At 42.4% G+C, this 21,238-nt stretch overlaps 1 protein-coding gene across 1 annotated transcript in view; it reads right to left on the bottom strand.

The window, feature by feature from the left end:
* The window catches only part of ANKIB1 (ankyrin repeat and IBR domain containing 1), an 82,084-nt gene extending 61,013 nt beyond the window's left edge, over window positions 1-21,071 (bottom strand). The window contains exons 1-2 of the mRNA XM_015408641.1: window positions 21,003-21,071; window positions 3,049-3,313 (exon numbers count right to left, since the gene is read on the bottom strand). Coding sequence (XP_015264127.1) covers window positions 3,049-3,236 — 188 coding nt within the window. The 5' untranslated portion in view covers window positions 3,237-3,313; window positions 21,003-21,071. The remainder of the gene's footprint in view (window positions 1-3,048; window positions 3,314-21,002) is intronic.
* Window positions 21,072-21,238: the final 167 nt, after the last annotated feature.

The raw sequence follows: 21,238 nt of genomic DNA on the forward strand, positions 1-21,238 counted from the left end.
TAACTCTGCTGCAGAATGGGTGTAAATCAAAGCACATGTAAAGGTAAAGGTTTCCCTTGCTCGCAAGCCAGTCGAATCCAACTCTAGGGTTGTGGTGCTCATCTCCGTTTCAGAGCCGAAGAGCCAGCGCTGTCCGAAGATGTTTCCGTGGTCATGTGGCCGGCATGACTGTTCCTGGGGATTTGAGGGGTGAAGCCTGGAGAGGGTGGGGTTTGCGGAGGGGTGGGACCTCAGACAGGTAGACTGCCATAGACTCCACCCTCCAAACCAGCCATTTCGTCCTGGGTAACAATTGTTGCCAATCTCCGGGTGAGGGCTACAGATCACTCAAAATTACAACTGCTCTTCAGGTAGCAGAGATCAGTTCCTCTGAAGAAAACAGTGGACTCTGTCATTATACCCTGCTGAGGTCACCACAGCAAATTGACACTGTTTGCCCAAAGCCAGAGCACTCCCCCAGAGCCTCTTTCTAGATCCCGTTGTATTTATTTCCACAACGGGCTTTATTCCTAGTTCTGAATAATACAAACAGCTAGCAAACTGATCTATATTTTCAATTCTCACTATGTTAGATAGTACCCACCAAACTGAAACGTTGGGGTGGTGACCTAACCAAAAATTATCATTCAGTAGATACAATACCTGTATGTCAACATACCTATATGTCTACATAAAACAGACAAGAAATAATATGAATTTCAATTTAGTGAGGAAACATATTTACTTTGCATTACAAGTCTCTGGAAACTAGATGAAATTGAAGACTATGAGGCTGTAATTCAGACTGCACATTTATTTACTGTATTTACAGTTCAGCTTTCAAACTGAGACACAAAGAGGATTACACAGTGTAAATCAACAATATCCATACAAAGAGGCATCTAATAAGCACAGTGCAGGTCAATATGAGATCCATAGTGATATTTATTACATTGCTTATCTTTGCTAGGAGCATGATATTAGAGGGAAAGATGTTCTATTTTAATTTATGGTAGATGAATTTATTATTTTGAAAGTTTAAAAACAAAGCTTTTGTTTATTTCAGATCTTGGAGGCCAGAACTGCCAAAATCTGTTTATTAGCATCTGGTCTCTTTCTATGAACTGTGTTGACACTGAACATCAAAGCCATCTATCACTGCACATTACTTTAGTTATGAAATAATAATATGAACCTTTTCAGACGTCAGTGTTATTGGTTATTTTACAAGACACCAGCAGCTAACATAAATTACATGTTAACATTTATTTCAGGATTAACATAATGCTGTCTTATAGCTAAATTATTACACTCTTTTTTAGTTTGTTTCAGTCAGACAAATACTAGCTGTATTTGTAGTTTTAGGTTGTTGGGCAGGCAGCACTTTTCCTGAGTTAACATAAAGTTATATTTAAAGCTATGCAACACGCCACCACCACAATGCAATTTCAGCAAAGCTCCTCAAAAGCAGAATGATCTGCCGACACATGACAATAAAGGCAAGAGCAGCACCACAGGTGTTCTGTTTTTCTTGAACAGCTAAGCAAGTCCTGAACAGCTGCCTCGAGAAGGTAATGGGATGGATGAGGGATAATAAACTGAAGCTCAATCTAAACTGAGAGACAGCTGGGCCAGTGGCAAAGCTGCTCCAACACTGTTTTAACCTGTCCTGGAAAGGGGCTGCATTCTCCCTGACGGAGCATTTTCATAACCTGTGGATGCTACTGGATCCTGGCCTATGTTTGGATCCATGGTATGTAGAGTTTTCATAAGCTCTGGCTGATATGCCAGCTACAGCCATGGTGAATCATGCCCTAATCACATCCAAGTTCAATCACTGTAATCTATATACTAATAGCGAAAGGCGCCCCCTGTGTGCGGATATCTAAATCCACACATCGGGGGCGCCTGGGGGGAAGGCAGATTTTCCTGCACACTCGGGGCAGTCCCCAGGTGTGCACAAAAATCTGAAAAGTGTAAAAAAATATCGGAGGGATATTTAAATCCCCTCAAAATACAAGAGCGTCCCCTGCGCATGCGCAGGGAACGCTCTGCGAACTGCCTTGCGGGGGGAGGAGGCAGGGGAGGCCAGCGAGCCGGGGGTGGTGGTGGAGGAGACGGGGGACCGGCGGGATGGGGGAAAGCTTACCTGCTGCTTCCTCCTCCGCCTGCTCTGTGTGGAGCTCCCCCGCTCCTCCCCCCGCGATTTTCGTGGGTCCCCTTTCTTGTGCTCTCTAACTTCCAGAAGAAATCCTGCAAACTCCTGTCTTTGTTAATCTTTATATACTGCATTCTTAATATGCTATCTCTATTATTGCTACAACATTACAAACATATAAATTGGGCTAAAAAATTGTTTCTAAACATTTGACTAGGATTTCCAGAACTTACAGCATAGTCTTTACAAATAATAAAAAAATGAAAACAACCCTTGTGCAACATACACCACGGTAAGTAGTTAAAGAGTTGGCTACTGTATTGGGAACCTCTGAATTAATTTACTGTGTGACCTAGAGCAAACAATTCTTCAAAATGAAAATAATATACAACCAGAAAAAGACAAAGACAGAATCCTAAAGGATTTCTGCATAACTATTCCTCCCAGAGTTACTTTCACAAAGTACTTCTTAGGATTTGTATTCCATTTTAATTACATTTGAGATTAAGGAACAGTTGGACAAGAAAGCACAGTTTAATTATAACTAAGTAGTATTGATATTATAACTATGGGCAGGATTCATAGTACTATTCCATTTATTCTCGGGGCCTTTGGTATGTTTTCTTTGAAGAGCAGACCCTCGTTCCATATCAGAAACTGATTTCACAAGCGCCCTTGGTTTGAAAACTGGTTTTCTAGGCAGCACAATGAGAGCTGCTGTTTGAAATATTACCTCATAACCTCTTGGTTACATAAACTAGTTGTACTGTTATTTAGATGCCAAAATGCAGACACCCTATATCTGTATATACTAAATAAATAAATAAAAATACTGGTACAGCAAAGGGTCTTCCAAGTAAGGCTCTATGGCCATACTTAAGAGCATCATGCACAGAAGTAGCAAAACTCACCCTAAAATTCGGTTCATTCCATGCCTAGCAGCATAGTGTAATGGAGTGTTGTGCTGGTAAGGCTCTCCGTAAGAAATATTGGGATCCAGAGATTCTTTCAGCTGAGGATTACTCTCATATATTTGGCAGGCCAAATTTTCATCTCCATTTATAAGTGCTTTGCGAAATTTCGTAGTTGTATTTCCCATGTTGTCTTCAATAAAGTGATGCTTCTTCTGTATCCCTTTAAGTACTTGTTGTGTATTTCAGCAACATAGTTTAGGTTCTGGAAAAAACAAACAGTATTTCCAATGCAAATAGATTCTGTATTGTATTCCCCTCAAAAAATGACAAAATTGAAATCAAAATGTAAAATGTTTCACTGTAAACTTTATATTATCAGTAAGGAATTCCTGTAGTTATCTAGCTCTACAAAGTTTAACTTTTGCTCTGTTAAACTATAACATCTTTCCTACATAAACATGGTAAAACTGTTTCCAAACACACACTTTGGACTCTAACCATTGGAAAAAATAAGAATAGAATACTTCCTCATACAAGAATGCAAGACAAATCACAAACCGTAGCATTTTTAAATTCAAAGTTCAGCAAAACAAAAATAATGTTTAAAAACTCTGGAATTATAGTTAGAGGGCAAAGAATAGTTCACACAATTTTCACATAAGACATAACAGTATATATTCTAAAGAAGCTTAACAATTTCACTCTTGCACAAGAAAAAAACATAGAAATGGTAAAGTAGGACACCTTTCTCCCTAAGTTAGTAACTAAGTAAGCAGTAACTACATTTTATAACCTTACCTACTGTGCTCACTTACAATTTAGCCTCCAAAAATAAACAGGAATCCTGATATACCTTAAAGACTAAGAAAATTTTATTCCAGCATAAGTTTCATGAACTTGAGCCCACTCCTTCATATGCTATGAGTGGATTTTCACTATGTAGTCATTTTACTGAGGAAGTTGGGGGGGGGGGGAACCTCAACAGACATCATGGTCAAGAGACCACAGAATGCAAGAAGCACAATGTAATGATGTAAAATACAAACCTAATCAGGAAAAAATAGAGAGACCATTCACTAACTATGCAAAACTTGTTAGCACATATGATTGGTGGGGAGTCACAGATAGTTATCGTTAATTCCAGAGTTACAGGGCTGCACTGTGGAAGCAGAAAGGACCACCAACTTCCTCTTCTGCAAGCACTGCTCTGCTGACAGAAGGGGAACAGTTACGCAGCACCCTGACCCATACGATTACTAGTAACTGTGGGGCCAACAACCTTGGAAATCAATTTTCCTGGGTTCAGTATAGGGCACTGGGAAGAGGAGAACATGGAAACGATCCACATCAGTCAGGGCAATCCAACAACAAGGTTAACATGAGGATCACTAAAAACCTGCCTTACTGGCTTAATGTAAAGAGTACTGCACTCTCAACATTTTTTAACACAGTACATACAGTACCTGTTACAGAGTGAAGTTATTTTTTCTTTGCCACTCCCTCAAATGGCTCATGCAAATACATTGATCCCCCCCCAACCACGGTAATACATTGGTTCTGTACCCGTATCGTTTACACAGCAGGGGACAAGAGTAAATAATATCTTATGACAATCCTGGAATACAGTCTGCTGTTTGCACAGAATGCAAATCAAGTGAATCACAGCAGACATCTCAAAATGGATGCAAAGGAGATTACTTAAGAAAGTGAGCCATGCCACATTGCAAGTGAAGGAACAAGATAGAATATACAGACAAAAATTAACCATGTGAAATGTTTAAATATTTTTGCAGACAGACAAAGGGAGAGATTAGTTGATGGATGTGAACTGTTTTTCTTGCACAGCAGTACCTTGGCGTGCACTCTCTCTCACTGCACACATTAACCTCTCTTTCCCAAACACACACTACACAGATAGCAACACTCTTCCCTTGTTCCCACAGTCATATGACACACCCACACATTTATCTCCCTTCCCATGCCTTCACTCAAATATACCGACAGCTGCACCCTCCCTTCCCTGTCACACATAGCATCAGTGACACCAGTATCCATCCTTACTTCTTCGTCAAACACACAATCTTCTTCCCCTCTCCTTCACCTACTGGCTCCTGAAAGGACACTCGGTCTGGAGATGCCTCTCTCCCCCTTTTAGGACAAGGCTCCACCCTGTAAAGTTCAACCTGCCAGTCACACACGTGCTGCATTAGACAGAACTTCCCCTTTTGATTTCTAACCTCAGAAACAGCTGCACAGGAAAGCCAATACCTTTCCACTTAAAATGACGTTCTGGACCTCATAACTTTAGAGATACACAGCAGATTTTCACCAAACCAATGAGAGGTAGACCACTACAGTGTCACTGAATTCCGATTATAATCTAAATCAGTAAACAGAGAAACTTAAGGAAAGAACAGTTGCAAACAAGGAAACATTTGCTATAATTCAGCCATTTACCAAAACCTTTTAAAAAACAAAATCTGTCCAATTATACCCCTCCCCAGGCAACTCTTTTGTACCAAATTTGATACTGATAGGACATATTCATTATAAGCAATAGAATATTCAGGCTGTGTAATGACAGGACATTAGAAAAACCAGCTGGCTTCATTAATACAGCTGCTCTTCCAGCTGCATAATTAATGTAAATAATGTATTTCAACAAGAGTGAGAGCTCCTTAATGCAATCACTTGACAAGTGATGGTTTTATTAATTTCTATTTCATGCTTAGAAGCATGACATTTCAGAAAAAGTAATATCATGCTGTGCCAAATTTTCATGAGCAAACATTCCAAGACCAACAAAGCAGCTTTTGCGAGCTTTGAAATGTTCTCTAAGAGTCAACATAAAGCCACATCATAGTAAAGGCAGAATGTATTGTCCTCAGTCTGAAATTCTCCATAGGCCTCTTGACGACTTCACAGCAAATATAGCTACATGATGAACAGAAATCATGAAAACAAATCTGAATGAGAGCAATGCTTCTTATCTTCACTCTTCACTGTAATACAACCCTTAGAATTATCAGAATACTTCCGAACCAGGCCCATAGGTAGGATTTGGGGGCGGGGCTTTAAAATTTTTAAGGGGGCTTGGGTCTAATGTCCTCCTTACACATACAAAGCTCACGAGGCATAAAAACCCACCCTCCAGTCCTTGCTCCAATGAACACCAAGCTTCACTGAGACTTGGGCTGCGAGGCGGGGAAGGATGTAAGGAGGGCTGTGGCATGTCATGCAGGATCAGGGTGCAGTGGTCATTTCCCTGGGATGCTGCAGGGGTGCAGAGCCAAGAGGATGCATGCTCTTCCAAGCTCTCCTGCTTCTCCTCCTCCGTGCTTGCCTTGCAAGACCAGCCGTCCTCCACCCAAGTGAAATGCTGGGAGAAGGAGGATGAGGGAAACCCCCCCCCTTGGAAGTCTCTGGGTCTCACTGTAGCTGAATAGCTTGGCTGTGATTTCTGGAGGGGGTGGGATTCCGTTCCCTAGTGGCTCAAGCCACAAGCCAAGCCCCAGCTTCAAAGAAGGGGAAAAAAGGTTGGGCGTGGGAAATGAGAAGTTGGGGACGGTGGAGGGAGGGCGGTCCTGGCTTCTTCTCTCTGCGAGGCTTCTCAGCTGTGCTATAGGAGTGTGGCTTGCCACAGGGGCATGTGCCTTTAAAAATGTTTTTAAAAGGCAAAAAAGGGTTTTTCGGGGGAAATCTTGCGGGGCTGTCACACCTGCATCTCGACAACCTTGATATAATCATCATGGATATGTTGTGTGTGTTTTTTTAAAAAAATAAAGGGTTTATGTCCCACAGTAATGATAAACTATCCCAACTTCTAAAGCAATTGCCCACTTTCCTGGAACACGAGACACGTGTCATAAGGAACAGTGCTCCGAAGAGCCACAGGTGGCATAATGAAGAGCCACATGTAGCTTCCAAGCTCCTGAGTATGATTGTGTTAGATCACTTGAGGATAGGGACACATTTTTAAAGCCTGGTACTTTAAAATTATATTTATACTAGCAGTAAAGCCCGTTGTGGAAATAAATACAACGGGATCTAGAAAGAGGCTCTGGGGGAGTACTCTGGCTTTGGGCAAACAGTGTCATTTTGCTGTGGTGACCTCAGCAGGGTATAATGGCAGAGTCCACTGTTTTCTCCAGAGGAACTGATCTCTGCTCCCTGAAGAGCAGTTGTAATTTTGAGTGATCTGTAGCCCTCACCTGGAGATTGGCAACAATTGTTACCCAGGATGAAATGGCTGGTTTGGAGGGTGGAGTCTATGGCGTTGTACCTGTCTGATGTCCCACCCCTCCGCAAACCCCACCCTTTCCAGGCTCCACCCCTCAAATCCCCAGGAATTTGCCAGCCTGGAGTTGGCAACCCCATCTCCTTTGCAGGTAACCATCAACCTACCATTATCTGCCCCTTTGACTTCAGCTGAATTCCGCTCTCCCTTCTGCAGAGCAATTGTAATTTTGAGTGGTCTCCAGCCCTCACCTGGAGATTGGCAACAATGGTTCCCCATGATGGACTGAGTGGTTTGGAGGGTGGAGTCTATGGCATTGTACCTGTCTGAGGTCCCACCCCTCCTCAAACCTCACCCTCTTCAGGCTCCATCCCTCAAATCTCCAGGAATTTCCCATCGGGAGTTGGCAACCCTATCAGGATTGGCCCCAATATGTTTTCTCCCAAAGGCCAAAGTAGGTGACTGGACCAAACTAAGTTGCCTACCATCAGGCACTGAGGGGAAAGTAGGGTTGCCAGCTATAAGGAGGGAAATACCTGGAGTTTTGGTGGGTGGATTCTGTAGAGGGCAGAATTGGGGGGGGGCGGAAGGACTCAGCAGGTATAATGTCATAGGGTCTACCCTCCAAAGCAGCCATTTTCTGAGTTTGAGGTGTGGAATGCAGTGAAGTCCAATCAGCTTCCATATGCAAAAGACCTTGAAGGTTCCATATGCAACTGACATTCCAACTGCCTTGCGGGGAGGGGGGTGAGTTTGAGGTGTGGAATGCAGTGAAGTCCAATCAGCTTCCATATGCAAAAGACCTTGAAGGTTCCATATGCAACTGACATTCCAACTGCCTTGCGGGGAGGGGGGTGAGTTTGAGGTGTGGAATGCAGTGAAGTCCAATCAGCTTCCATATGCAAAAGACCTTGAAGGTTCCATATGCAACTGACATTCCAACTGCCTTGCGGGGAGGGGGGTGAGTTTGAGGTGTGGAATGCAGTGAAGTCCAATCAGCTTCCATATGCAAAAGACCTTGAAGGTTCCATATGCAACTGACATTCCAACTGCCTTGCGGGGAGGGGGGTGAGTTTGAGGTGTGGAATGCAGTGAAGTCCAATCAGCTTCCATATGCAAAAGACCTTGAAGGTTCCATATGCAACTGACATTCCAACTGCCTTGCGGGGAGGGGGGTGAGTTTGAGGTGTGGAATGCAGTGAAGTCCAATCAGCTTCCATATGCAAAAGACCTTGAAGGTTCCATATGCAACTGACATTCCAACTGCCTTGCGGGGAGGGGGGTGAGTTTGAGGTGTGGAATGCAGTGAAGTCCAATCAGCTTCCATATGCAAAAGACCTTGAAGGTTCCATATGCAACTGACATTCCAACTGCCTTGCGGGGAGGGGGGTGAGTTTGAGGTGTGGAATGCAGTGAAGTCCAATCAGCTTCCATATGCAAAAGACCTTGAAGGTTCCATATGCAACTGACATTCCAACTGCCTTGCGGGGAGGGGGGTGAGTTTGAGGTGTGGAATGCAGTGAAGTCCAATCAGCTTCCATATGCAAAAGTCCAATCAGGTTCCATATGCAACTGACATTCCAACTGCCTTGCGGGGAGGGGGGTGAGTTTGAGGTGTGGAATGCAGTGAAGTCCAATCAGCTTCCATATGCAAAAGACCTTGGAACGCTGGGCGGGACTGCACAAAGCAGCCAGTCAACCCAGCCAGTGTCTTCTGAGTGGCAGTTTTTCCGGCCTAACACTAAAGGGGCCAAATTTAGAATGTTCATATAGAATGTTCTTACTCAATTATATATAAGGAGAGATTCTATAGAACAGTGAGCCATATCTTGATATTACAGGAGTATGATTCTACAAGCAGCAAATGTACAATTTATATATTATTAGCAGTACTATGATTTGCCAGTCGAAATGTTTCTAATTACTCCTGGTTTCTCCAATAAGTCTCCAGGAGCCAGTTTGGTGTAGTGGTTAAGTGAACAAACTCTAATCTGGGAGAACCGGGTTTGATTCCCCACTCCTCCACTTGCAGCTGCTAGATGGCCTTGGGCAAGCCATAGTTCTGTCAGGGCTGTTCTCTCAAGGGCAGCTCTGGAAAGAGCTCTCTCAGTCCCACCTACCTCACAGGATGTCTGTTTTGGGAAGGGGAAGGGGAAGGAGTTTGTAAGCCGCTCTAAGACTCCAAGTGAAGGGCGGGATATTAATCCAATCTCCTCCTCCTCTTCTTCTTTTGCTTATTCTAAATCTCTAAAAAAATAGGACTTGCTGAAAAATTTAGAGAATAATTCAGACAATAATGACAAAAATTGATGTCTCTAGCTTGAAAAACTGTGGCAACTGTAGTCATCTCCAGCCTATACCCTAGAGTTCTTGAGATACAATATATTATTTTGTCCATTTTAAAAGGAAAACTGGCAGCCTTTATATGCTACTATAAACTATCTTCTAATTGTTTCAGGGGGTAGCTGTGTTGGTCTGCAGTAGAACGGTTAGATTCAAGTTCAGCACCATCTTAGAGACCAGCAAGATTTTGGGGGTGTAAGCAAAAGCTCTGTTCATCAGGGATCTGACAAAGGGAGATTTGACTTTTGAAAGTTCTCTTTTGAAAGAAAGTCAGTTTCAGCTGGAGTTGAATCTATCTATCTTTTGACTGACTACAGAGCAGGCACATTAATCATTTCACACATCTTAAGACATCACAGTTGCACAGCGTACTTCATTCATAAAACAAGAAAATCAATTATATTCAAGTATTTAAAGTAGAACAATATTTTTTCTCAGAAGACAGCCAACTATACAGAACATTTAATTCTGCAAAAAAGCATAGGCAGGGAAATTTACTGTTTCCATTTTAAAAACCCGGATTCCACTTTCTGTATAGATTAGAGCAGTGGTTCTTAACTTTTACTGCCTACGAAATACACAACATTATCACCAAACACATCCCCCTAAGTTTTAAGCAAACAATCTGAATGTATAAACAGCACTCCAGACAAAGCACCTTTACTTAATATACTTATTTATCTAAAATGTTTTTAAGACCACCTTTCTTCCAACACAGGTAAGACTCTAGGTGGGTAATAACATACACATTTTTAAAAATTAAATTATTAAATCAATATAACAAATATTACATTCTTAAAAAGTATAAAGCCAGGAAGAAAAAAAGATAGGTCTCTAAACACCAAGCATATCTCCAAACATTCTCCCAAATTATTCCGTTTTAAGGTGTCTCTGAAAGGTTTCTCACATTCTGCAGCAAACGGCTCCAGAACACCAAAAAAAGTCCTTGTCCAGGCAGCATGTAAAACGGGAGGGTCAGTAGAGAAGGCCTTGGTGGGAAAATAGGAGTTTCATGGAATACACTGATCTCTGGCATACATTCAATAGACTGGTGTGCCTGATGGCCATAAACCAACTCCCAAGTGTTAAGTTTAGTTCCTATTTGACGTATGTCACTTTTAAAGAAATGCCACTTTTAAAGAAATGTTATCCTTAGGGCAGAAGGAACAGTGTCAAAGAACTCTCTCCTGCCAACTGTCAGAATCCATTGCAAGTGGGAAGACGGAGTTACGTGAAATGCCAAATACTCCCCCCCCCCAAGTCTTGAATGCCCCTCAAACTGACTGCATGGATTATGGCCCTCAATAAGAATCTCTAGATTACAGACAGTGCGATAAGGCATGATTTGTGGGTAAAACTCAACAAGAGAAGCCCTGACCTGGATAGTCCAGGCAAGCCCAATCTCATCACTCTAAGCAGGGTCAACTCTGGCAAGTACTTGGATGGGAGAACTCCTTGACATACCAGAGGTGGGAGGCGGGGGCAGGCTTTATTCAGCCACCTCTCTGAATATCCTCCAGGCCTCCAGTAGGGGTCAATCACCAGAGGTCGCCATGACTTCCAGATGCACACACACCACATATTTTAAAAATACCACCAAAAAAGAGAGAGAAGTAGGAGAAGCTACTCAGTGAAAATTATAAAAGAACTAATGGGGAAGGATTCATCATGCCTTTGGAACATCCAGATTAAGCACTTGTTGGCCAAGATGAAGGGTAGAAGTGTGTGTGCTTTGGCTTCTCACATTCCAGTTGGTGCACATTCATTACCAGAAGGACTCCACAAGACCAGAGTCATCTGTACAACAACTAAAATTCACAAATCCTTGAAAAACAAATTGATTCCCTGTAACTGGTGGTCTCCAAGAAATCATCTGCCCAATCATACATATAGGAGTTCCATGACAGCACAGAAAGAACTCCGTAAAGTTTTAAAAGACTAACTCAGAAACTGACATTCAAATCCCCTCCTCCATAGAAAGTATTGCTTTCTATGCATGCCCTCAGGAAAGCCGCGAGCACTTTTTGCTGAGTTCCTTCAGACCACTGCAGATAGCTCTCCTGAATGTGGTCAGAGAGAATCCAGCAGAAAAAAAGTAGGGCAGGTTCTACCAATCGAGCAACAACAACTGCAGGCAAGCAACCTGGGTTTTTTCCCTTCTTAGTCTCTGTACAGTCCTACAACTGAAGTATTAGGAAGGTGAAACACCTGAAGGTAGGTGCTAGCATTGCCTCAACAAACAGGCAGACCACATAGCTCGAGCATACACAGCTAGATAAGACTGTTGCTCAGACAAAGGCCTGTATGGGAGTTGGAAACATGTATTTCCAGCATCAGAAGAATTGTGGGCAAATTTCATCAGGGAGCCCGGAAAAAGAGACAAACTCCATGTGTATGGAAATCTTGAGGAACTAAATTCATATTCCTGTGGGAATCAGTTTGAGACTCTGGATTCATGCACTTACAGAGAGCTGTGTCTAAGAAAATTTAATAAACATAATCACAATGTTGACATCTTAATCCTAAACAACATTACTTTCCAGTACTACAAACATTACTGAGTGTGAATGTTTCCCATAATCACATACAAGTGCTAAGTAATGAATGCATATTCCATGTCACTGAGGCACCACATATTCTGTTTCAGCTGAAATAAACGACTATTGCATTGTGCAATGCAAATCGTAACCATTAGCATACAAATAGGATAATTAAAGTCAAATGATAATTAGAAGATATGAAAAAGTTATTTTCAAACAACAAACATGACTAGCAATTTTGCTGGGCCCAGGAAGGGGAGAAAAGCATTTTAGTGCTATTGAGCAACTACAGGATAGCTGCATTCCTCCCACTCGCATTAGTATCAGGTAGCATCTCCTGCGGTTGCCAGATAGTGTCGTCAATGGGAGAGTGAAGAACAGTGACGACACTGAGCAACTGGTTCTGGTATTTCCCCATTAGAACAACTGCCATTAATATAATATTCTATGTTGCCCAATGGATGATCTAAGCCAGTGATTCTCAAGTTTTCATATTTGATGTCCCATCAATCACAAAACAGGAGGGCCTGGCGGGAGCTGGTCCATGGGGTCACGAAGAGTCGGACTCGACTGTGCGACTGAACAACAACAATCACAAGAGCCTGGGTCCAGTCCCAGTATGATAGCCACAAACCTTTCACATTTCCAGAGAACAACATTTATATGTTTACAGGTATTCTGTTATTGTATTTATCACCTATGGTAAGTTTTAAGGACAAAAAAACCCGCAGTTGTACTGTTAGGAGTCATTTTTATTGTTATAGCTGCAAAACACAAACAAAAATAATCCCATTAGTCATTGAAAACCGCAATAAAAAAGGAAAAAGAAAATTGTAATAATATTGTTTTGTAAGTTTTACTGCTACGGTAACTGAAAAATGCAAGGATAGTAAATAAAAAATTGCAGTAGTGTCAGTGCGATTGAGGGTAATTGTAATTGTTGTGGGAACGCTGCATCATACCTACAGTGTTTCTACATTGCACTGCTGGCTGAGAACCACTGATATAAGCAATGCAAAGTAAAAATAAGGCTTTAAAAATGAAAACTTAGGCCTTGTGCAAGTGCGACACTCCTGGGTCTGTAATGACAGAAGTAACTGGACATGTCCAAAGCACAAAACATTTCTTCCTGTGTCTTCTTTCTTCTGGATGGCACATTCTTTAATAATCTTAAGAAGTTAGGCATTATTGCAGCAACATTAAAACAACTAGGGCTCTACCACAGGCCCCTGCTTCTTCTGCCATTTATAACAAAAATCAGATGGACTGTTATGAAAAGAAATGGGTCTACCCAAGCTGGAATGCTCTCCTTACCCTTGCTCCCCTTCCAGCACCTACTAATGATGTACTTGTCTGACCAGGCTTTCTGCTGAATCTCCCCCCACTTTAAGCTGCTTTGGGTCTCCACTGGGGAAGTAATTTAATAAATTACTATTGTCTATTATTTGTTTGCTCTACTGTGTTCTGCTGCTTCTCTGGTGCATGTTTTAGTTTCAATTCTGCTCTACTGTTCCACGTGCTTTATTTTAGTTCTCTGCTTTTGAAAAATATGGTTTGTATGGATTTGTTGGAAGTCTGGTCTCCTACTGCTTTTACTTTGCTTCTTCAGCTGACTCTTCAGAATGGTTTTTGCTGCTTATAATGTGATAATATTGTTGATTTTATGCTTGGGATGGTGGTGTTGACCTTTATTTATTTATGTTATTTATGGCATTGTTAACTTAAGAGTGTGATTTGTTGTGAGTTGCCTCGAGAGCCTTCTGGATGAAGGGCAAGATTTTAAAAAAATGGTTTCAATAAATAAAATTAATTGAAAGGAAGCATGTGGTTCTCCCAAGCAGACACCCATCCAGGGTCCAACCAAACTGGCTTAAGCTTCAGCAAGACTAATGCATCATGCCCCTTTACTGGAAAGAAGCAAACTAGTCTCATATATACATAATCAATTCGCTCCTTTCTTTTAAACGAAAATGTAACCTGTATCATAACCAAGGTCAAAGAAGTAACCAAGTTACTTTTGGTGTATGTTGTAGTATAGTGTTTTGCTCCATAAAAGTGACAAAAGTTGTCATTACTCTTACTTTTGGTGTATTTTGTAGTATAGTGTTTTGCTCCATAAAAGTGACAAAATTTGTCATTACTCTTATAAATTCTTCCCCTAGCCAAAGACTACAGGTTCTCTTTTGACTGCTGCTGCCAAGTACATCTCTCTAAACCTGATCTGGATGTGTAGGTTTGACTATGTACCACTATATTATGTTTATTTAGAATATTTTTATCCCATCTTTCCAAAAATCTTGCTTGAGGTGGCCCTCTCTGTGTTTTGGCTCACTTTCTGGTACTCTCATGAAGGAGAGTTAACATCTCCATCTACAGTGTGAAATAATTATGAGATGTTAAACTTGGCAGTTTTCCGTCTTTTATACCTAATTTTTTCAATAGTGGAAGTATTACCTTTGATACTCTAAATCAGGTTCAAGTATGCTTAGATAGTGTACAAAAATCAAAAGATGCCTGCTAATTACGGAGAATGCTGATAATCTGCCAGAGATTCAGTTAATGTTGAGATTATGGCATTACACTAGTGAATGCTGACAGTGACCATCAGGTGCCTGTCTTCGTTCACTGGTTATCATTCACCTGATGCAATAAGAAATTCCCACTAATGGCCATATGCTGGATATTCACTGACTAGATAAAACACATTAGGCACTTGGCTAGTAATTACAGCTGACACCCTGCAAGAATACAGGCACAAACGCACCCTCTTCTTTCCTCTGAGAACTATAGCTCTCCACTGTATTACATGTATTGTAGTTTGACTACTACTGCCAACATCACCTGTTCTAGTCCCAAACTGGTTCAATGTGTGAAGAATCCACTTTATATCACTTACACAGTTTCATATCCACGTGTTCAGTATGTCATACTAATTTTTTGATCCTAAATATGTAGTGTTGCGTATGCATGTGTTCTGTATGCCATACTAATCCTTTGATCCTAAATATTTGTGCTGTTCTAACCGGCTGCTGTAACAGTTCCATCCTAAAAGCCCTCTAAAATCCTCTCCATAACATTCTCAGCATTGAGAAAAATCCGTTCTGAAGATCCATAGAAGAATACCAGCCAAGAGCAGCCCCATCCCCATCTCAATCCCCAACCAGTTTCTGGCCTTTAGAATTTTACAGGCAACACCCTCTATAGCCACTCTACAAATTCCATTTCTCCTAAACGCTATGGTATACCATAGCGCTTGCCCTCCAAAGCTGCTGTTTTCCTCTAGAGGAACTGATATCGGTAGCCTGGAGATCAGTTTTAATTCCCAGAGAATGCTAGGCCCCACCACGATGTTGGCAGCCCTGAGTATGGCTTGGCTTCTTGCTGTGAAGAAGAGATAAAACAGTTCCATTTTCAGAACACTGTCGTCCTCAAGGTATCAACAGACATGCATCAAATTTCAATTATTGGCTGGAGAAACACCTTACCAATTTGGATACAGCTTTGAGCAAATCAGAGACCCAAGCTTCTTTTATATAGATTTAGAGAGATAAAATGAAGCCTGTATTCTGCAAGCATCAATATATATTGCTGGCAGCTACTGAAAGTGTTCCATCCTCTAAAATCAACTCTGATCCAAGTAAGTAAAGAGACAGCAGAAGTCAATGGCAAACCACCTCTGCTCATCTCTTGCCTTGAACACCCTGCAGACGGCGTCACCCTGAGTTGGCTGCAACTTGACAGCATGTTAATGATGAGTGACACAGTCTTCATGCACAATTATTCAAAAACCTGCCACACAACTGGTATGCTATCCTGAGCAGGGTCTAAGCACTGAAAACAGAGTAAAGGACAGGATACACTTTACTGGAGTCTGGCCAGCTCAGGCAGTATCTCCACAACAATGAGCAAAAATAGATCATACTGTGGAGATTAATGGAAATGTATTTCCCTCTGTCTATTACACATACTTACAGGGGGTGTCTGGATCAAGTTATGTTCTGAGGTGTATTGCTGGTACAACTCAACCCCTTCTCTAGAACAGAGTGTGAGTGCTTGTGCAATCAAACCAGCACTTGTAGTTTAAGAAACAGATTTGTACTTTCCTATATGACATGCTTTCTCAAGAACTACCTGTCTTAGAGCTCCTTGTGCATAGGCAGGAAAAGAGAAAAAGCATCACAGTTATCAACAGCATCACTCCAAGTGATAGCGGAAGCTAATAACAGCAAGCTTTGTTGGACTCTTCTTCAGGTTAGATGTTAAAAAAAAGCAAGAGGAGAATGTTAGAGACGCTCCAGTAGGGGACACCATATAATTTTAGAAGTACAGAAAATGGCATTTCAGAATTAAAACAACCTTTATTTCATTGCTTATGAGACTGTAGATATGGGCACGATTGTGGTACATATTACAAGGCTTTAACAAATGATACTTTGTATGAGTTATTCAGTATAAGAGCCAGACTTCGTTGACAGCTTGGTTGAAGAGACCATTAATCACAGTGCTCCCTTTTCAGAAAGTATACCCTAGTAGTTGTGTCTCCTAATTCAAACATCCATTAATATCCTAGCATGTTTGGAAATACAGTAAGTATTTACTGTAGGTCTACAGAAGTAAAGTAACATTAGTAACTTACTATACAAAATGCTGGTTAGTACAAACCATCAGAAAAAAGTTCAGAATATAATAATCTTTATAGTTCTGAAGAAAGTCACCCCCTTCTATACTATAAACCTTAGCTCACTACAAATGAACAGTATCTGCCATCATTAGATATATCAAGCTACATAACCACATAACTCCTGTTCTAAACAAAGCTCTCTATTTTACAGCATACTATGTCACGTGACCGACTTCTATAATAGATAAGATACCCCCAGCAGTATGAAATCGGTAATTCAGATGCTTTTTATTCCAACTGCTTTACTAATGACAGACTCCAACAGACTACTGAAAGGGAAAGCAGCACCTATAAGTATTAGTAGCTCATTTTCTCTTGATAAAAAACAATTACTGACATTCAGAAATATTTTCATTTTATTTAAGCAAGTCTTTGGCTATAACTGAAAAGGCATCTTTTTTTCCATAGCTACACATCTTATGATTAAAGTTTTAGCATGGGGGAAAAAAAGAAAAAGACCACACAAGGAAGAAAAGGTCACGCGCTCCCCATTTCCCAACTGTAGGCAGAAGATGGGCAGTATTACATCAGTCTAGATTTATGAAGTATGCAACCCCCACCTTTTATTTGTATTTTAATTGTTTTAAATTTAATTCATTTGTATTTAAATTGTTTTAAATGATTTTATGTGGTTTTATTGGTATTGTACCAACTGTGTAAGCCGCCCTGAGCCCGCTCATGGGGAGGGAGGGGTACAGATTGAATAAATAAATATAACATGTACAGGACAATCCTAAACAGAGTCAAGGTACTTAGAAGGGGGTAACTGCGCTTAGGGTTGCACAGTTAGTGTCTTTGAAAGAGGCCAAAACAACTGAGAAATGGTTTAGAATCACATTTCCACTTTACGTATTTTAACAAGTTTACAGCTTGCAGATAAATGCAAAATATTTGATGTATCTTTTAAAATGTATCTAACATTAATGTAGCTTACTGCAGTAACACCCTACAACATGTAGGTGGTTAGACTAGGATTCCAAAAGGATCTATTTGTATTCTGTTCTTTTTATTCTTCAGTGACAATAGATCATACACAATGACCTGCTGTTATTGACACATCACATAGAAAGTTACCATGTTTCCATTAATAGCTACTTCAGCTAATATTTCCCTAAAAGTCTAAGTACCAACTCTCAAGCCCAAGTAAGTAAACTATAAAAGATAAACAGAAGTCACTAGCATTCACAATGCTGTTAGACCTTAACTACAAATTTTTACAACTGATTTAATCCTTTAGGGGGGAAAGCTACGTGTTCCCTAGTACTTCACATTTTAACCAGTCTTTAATTATTCTGTATCAGCAGTGTCTTGTCCCATAATGCCTTACGCAAGTAAACATAACATTCCAGAGCTTATCCTACAACCCTTTATGCACACTGAAGAGGATTAGGGATTTCTTTAGTTGAAATACTGCAGATAATTTAAGCCCAAAGCTACAGCTTTATAGGGCAAGATAAGTATTGTAGAAATCAGGTAGTTTTAATATTGAAAATACGTGGTTTAAACCTTTAATCCTTTCCCCTGGAAAGTTATTGCTGCCACAGGGTACAGAAGTGGTTTTGAGGACTTCACTAGTGGGCACTTTTTGAAGTTTGGGAACAGAAATGTAGGCATCACAATAAAATGGCTGCCAACTGGGGCTAGGCCAATCATGAGGGATGCGTTCAATCACAAAATACTGGAGGATTTCAAGCCAAAGCATTCTTCTACGATGGAGACAGCTATTTCCAAATGGGTTCTCCCTGCAGATGTGAAAATTATACTTCATGGGAATCTTTAGACACATCTTCTAATTAATTGGGGGAAAGTCAACACTGGCTCTTTACTTTGGGGGAAGAAGCCAGTGGGCACCAGGAACACACTGGCAGACGCCATGGGACCCACAGGTACCATATTGGACATCACTGCCCTGTGTGAACCAATGTGCTGATCAAGTTCAGCATCAACATGTTGTTCCTTCTCCTAGGGTGGGGAGAACAGCTGCAGCCTGCTCATGGGCTCTTCTCAGCTTCAGATTTGGGGAACAGCCATCCCTTGGAAGCCAATATTGTTGCTATTCCTCCTGTTTTTAGGAAAGTCTGTAAGGCACTAGTTTGGTGTAGTGGTTAAATGTGTGGTCTCTAACCGGGGAGAACCGGGTTTGATTCCCCACTCCTCCACTTGCAGCTGTGGGATGACCTTGGGCAAGCCATAATTCTGACAAGAGCTGTCCTTGAAAGAGCAGTCCTTGAAAGAGCTATCTCAGCCCCACCTACCTCACAGGGTGTCTGTTTGGGGAGGGGAAGGGAAAGGAGTTTGTAAGCCTCTCTGAGACTCCGAGTGAAGGGCAGGGTATAAATCCAATCTCTTCTACTTAAGAGAACTCTTGGTTAATGGCAACAGGAATTAGTTCTGGGATCATTTGTACAGTGGTTGTTGGATTTTTATTTTAACTGGCTTTCTTAGGTAGTGCACTGATTTTATGAACTATCTTTAGGTTCCTCTGACAGCCTGCAAAAGGCAGGCTAAAAGATTTCAATAAATATAGCATGTAAATGGCCTTTATGTTATCACAAGTGACCCTGCCTGTCATCTGCACAGCAGCCAATTTATACTACTAAAGAGAAATTCCAGGCCTGTGCCATGTTGAACTATGGCTAGGAGGATTATCTGTCTGAATATTTCACCACAAAGACCAACACCCTTCATATCCAAGAGAAAAGAACTCATTAGGAAGTGGGCTTGGCTCAACCCTTTCCTTCAGCATGCTCCATTTTTATGTGCACGGAACTTTCCTCCGTGGGGGAGCATTCATACATGAAGCCTGCCCCCACCAACCTGAAGAGATACAGTCCAAGGAAGACTTGGCCAGTTCATACAATCTGCAGAATTACTGTACACTGATTAGGAGTCAAGGATGGTAGTTAAAACAGATTAATTCAATGCCATTTTGTTTACATTGCCACACATGACCACACCCTTGTCTTCTGCTTCAATTGATTTAGAACCCCTTTCTTCTTTTCTGCACAGAGGATCACCAGTGTGGATCAGAAACTCAAACTTCACTCACACTGACATGATCTAGAATAAATATTGGGGGGGGGGAGAGAAGTGACCCATACAACTCTGGACTACAAGTTTAGAGAAAACAGAGGATATTAAAATAGCTGAGCAAGCTCACAGAGGTACCACTGAGTCTATATAGCCAAGCTTGGTATTCTCCTGCCTTCTGCTGAATCCTCCACACTTCCAGGTGCAGCACTCTAAACACACACCTTTAGTTTTCCTTCAGTCAGGGGCTGGTTCAATGCCCAACACAGTTGCTTAGACCAAAATATCAGCTAGAGGGTGGGGCAGGAGCAGAACCATGTCCCCTCACACCGCTATCTCTGCAGCACAACCAAATGCAAGGTCGGATGCAACAGCAGCCACCTTCAACCCAAATTAGCATCATCCTTTGCCATCCTGCTGACTGCAAGACAGGTGTTTCTACACCCTGCCTTGCACCTGGCAGTGCTAAACGGGAGAAGACACACACTCTTTCACCGCTACCGCCTATCGCAGATCCAAAGCTTCTTCAGCCTGTTACCATGCCCAGCAGGGAGGCAGGAGGTGGTGCATCCCCTATAAACTTACTCCGCCCAGGCAGGCTGCAGAAGCTACCCGGTGGGGCACCACGGGAGGAAATATCCCTGAATCTGACACCAGGCTTGTGGTCAAGGCGGTTCCTTCAGCAACCAGAAAGGCAGCACGGGAAGAGGAGCCCCCCCCCCCCCCCGGGCTCGGTCCAAGGCAGACTGCAGGGCCAGCTATGTTGCACCGATCAGGGTGGCGTCGGAAGGCGGCGCCTGGAGGAGCAGCAGAGCGCCTTGAGGCTGTCCCCGAATCCCCTCGACGAGGCTCTCAACCCCCTGGCCCGGCACTGGCGCGACCCCTGGAAGAAGAGCCGCCCCGGCGGGCTAGCGCCGTCCCGTTTTCTCCCAACTTCTTGCCAACCGACTGCCCACCCCTGCGGCCGCCTTGGCCCTGCCACCTCCTCCAAACCCGACAGATGGAGAGAGAGAAACAAGGAGCGCTGCGCGACAGAGACGCGTCCCGGGAGCCGTGGCGGGCTGCGGGGTTTTTCGCGGCTTTCCCCCAAGACTCGACGCCCGCCCGGGAAAACACTCACCGGTTCCTCACAGGGTGATTCCCCGGCACCTTTCGTTCACGCAGCCGGCAGCACCGCCATCCTAGCTGGGGTCGTGCTGGGGTCCTGGCTGCCCCCACCCCCGGCCTGGAGTGACACCGCCTCCCGCCTCCCACTTCGGCTGCAAGCAGATGGTCCTCACAGAAATGGGTGTGTGTGTGTGGAAGCCCCGGTCGAGGAGGAGACCCGCCGTTCCCACTCGCTCGGCGCTGCTGCTG

The sequence above is a fragment of the Gekko japonicus genome, unplaced genomic scaffold, assembly GCF_001447785.1.
Source record: "Gekko japonicus isolate JY-2015 unplaced genomic scaffold, Gekko_japonicus_V1.1 scaffold1868, whole genome shotgun sequence".
NCBI lineage: Eukaryota > Metazoa > Chordata > Lepidosauria > Squamata > Gekkonidae > Gekko > Gekko japonicus.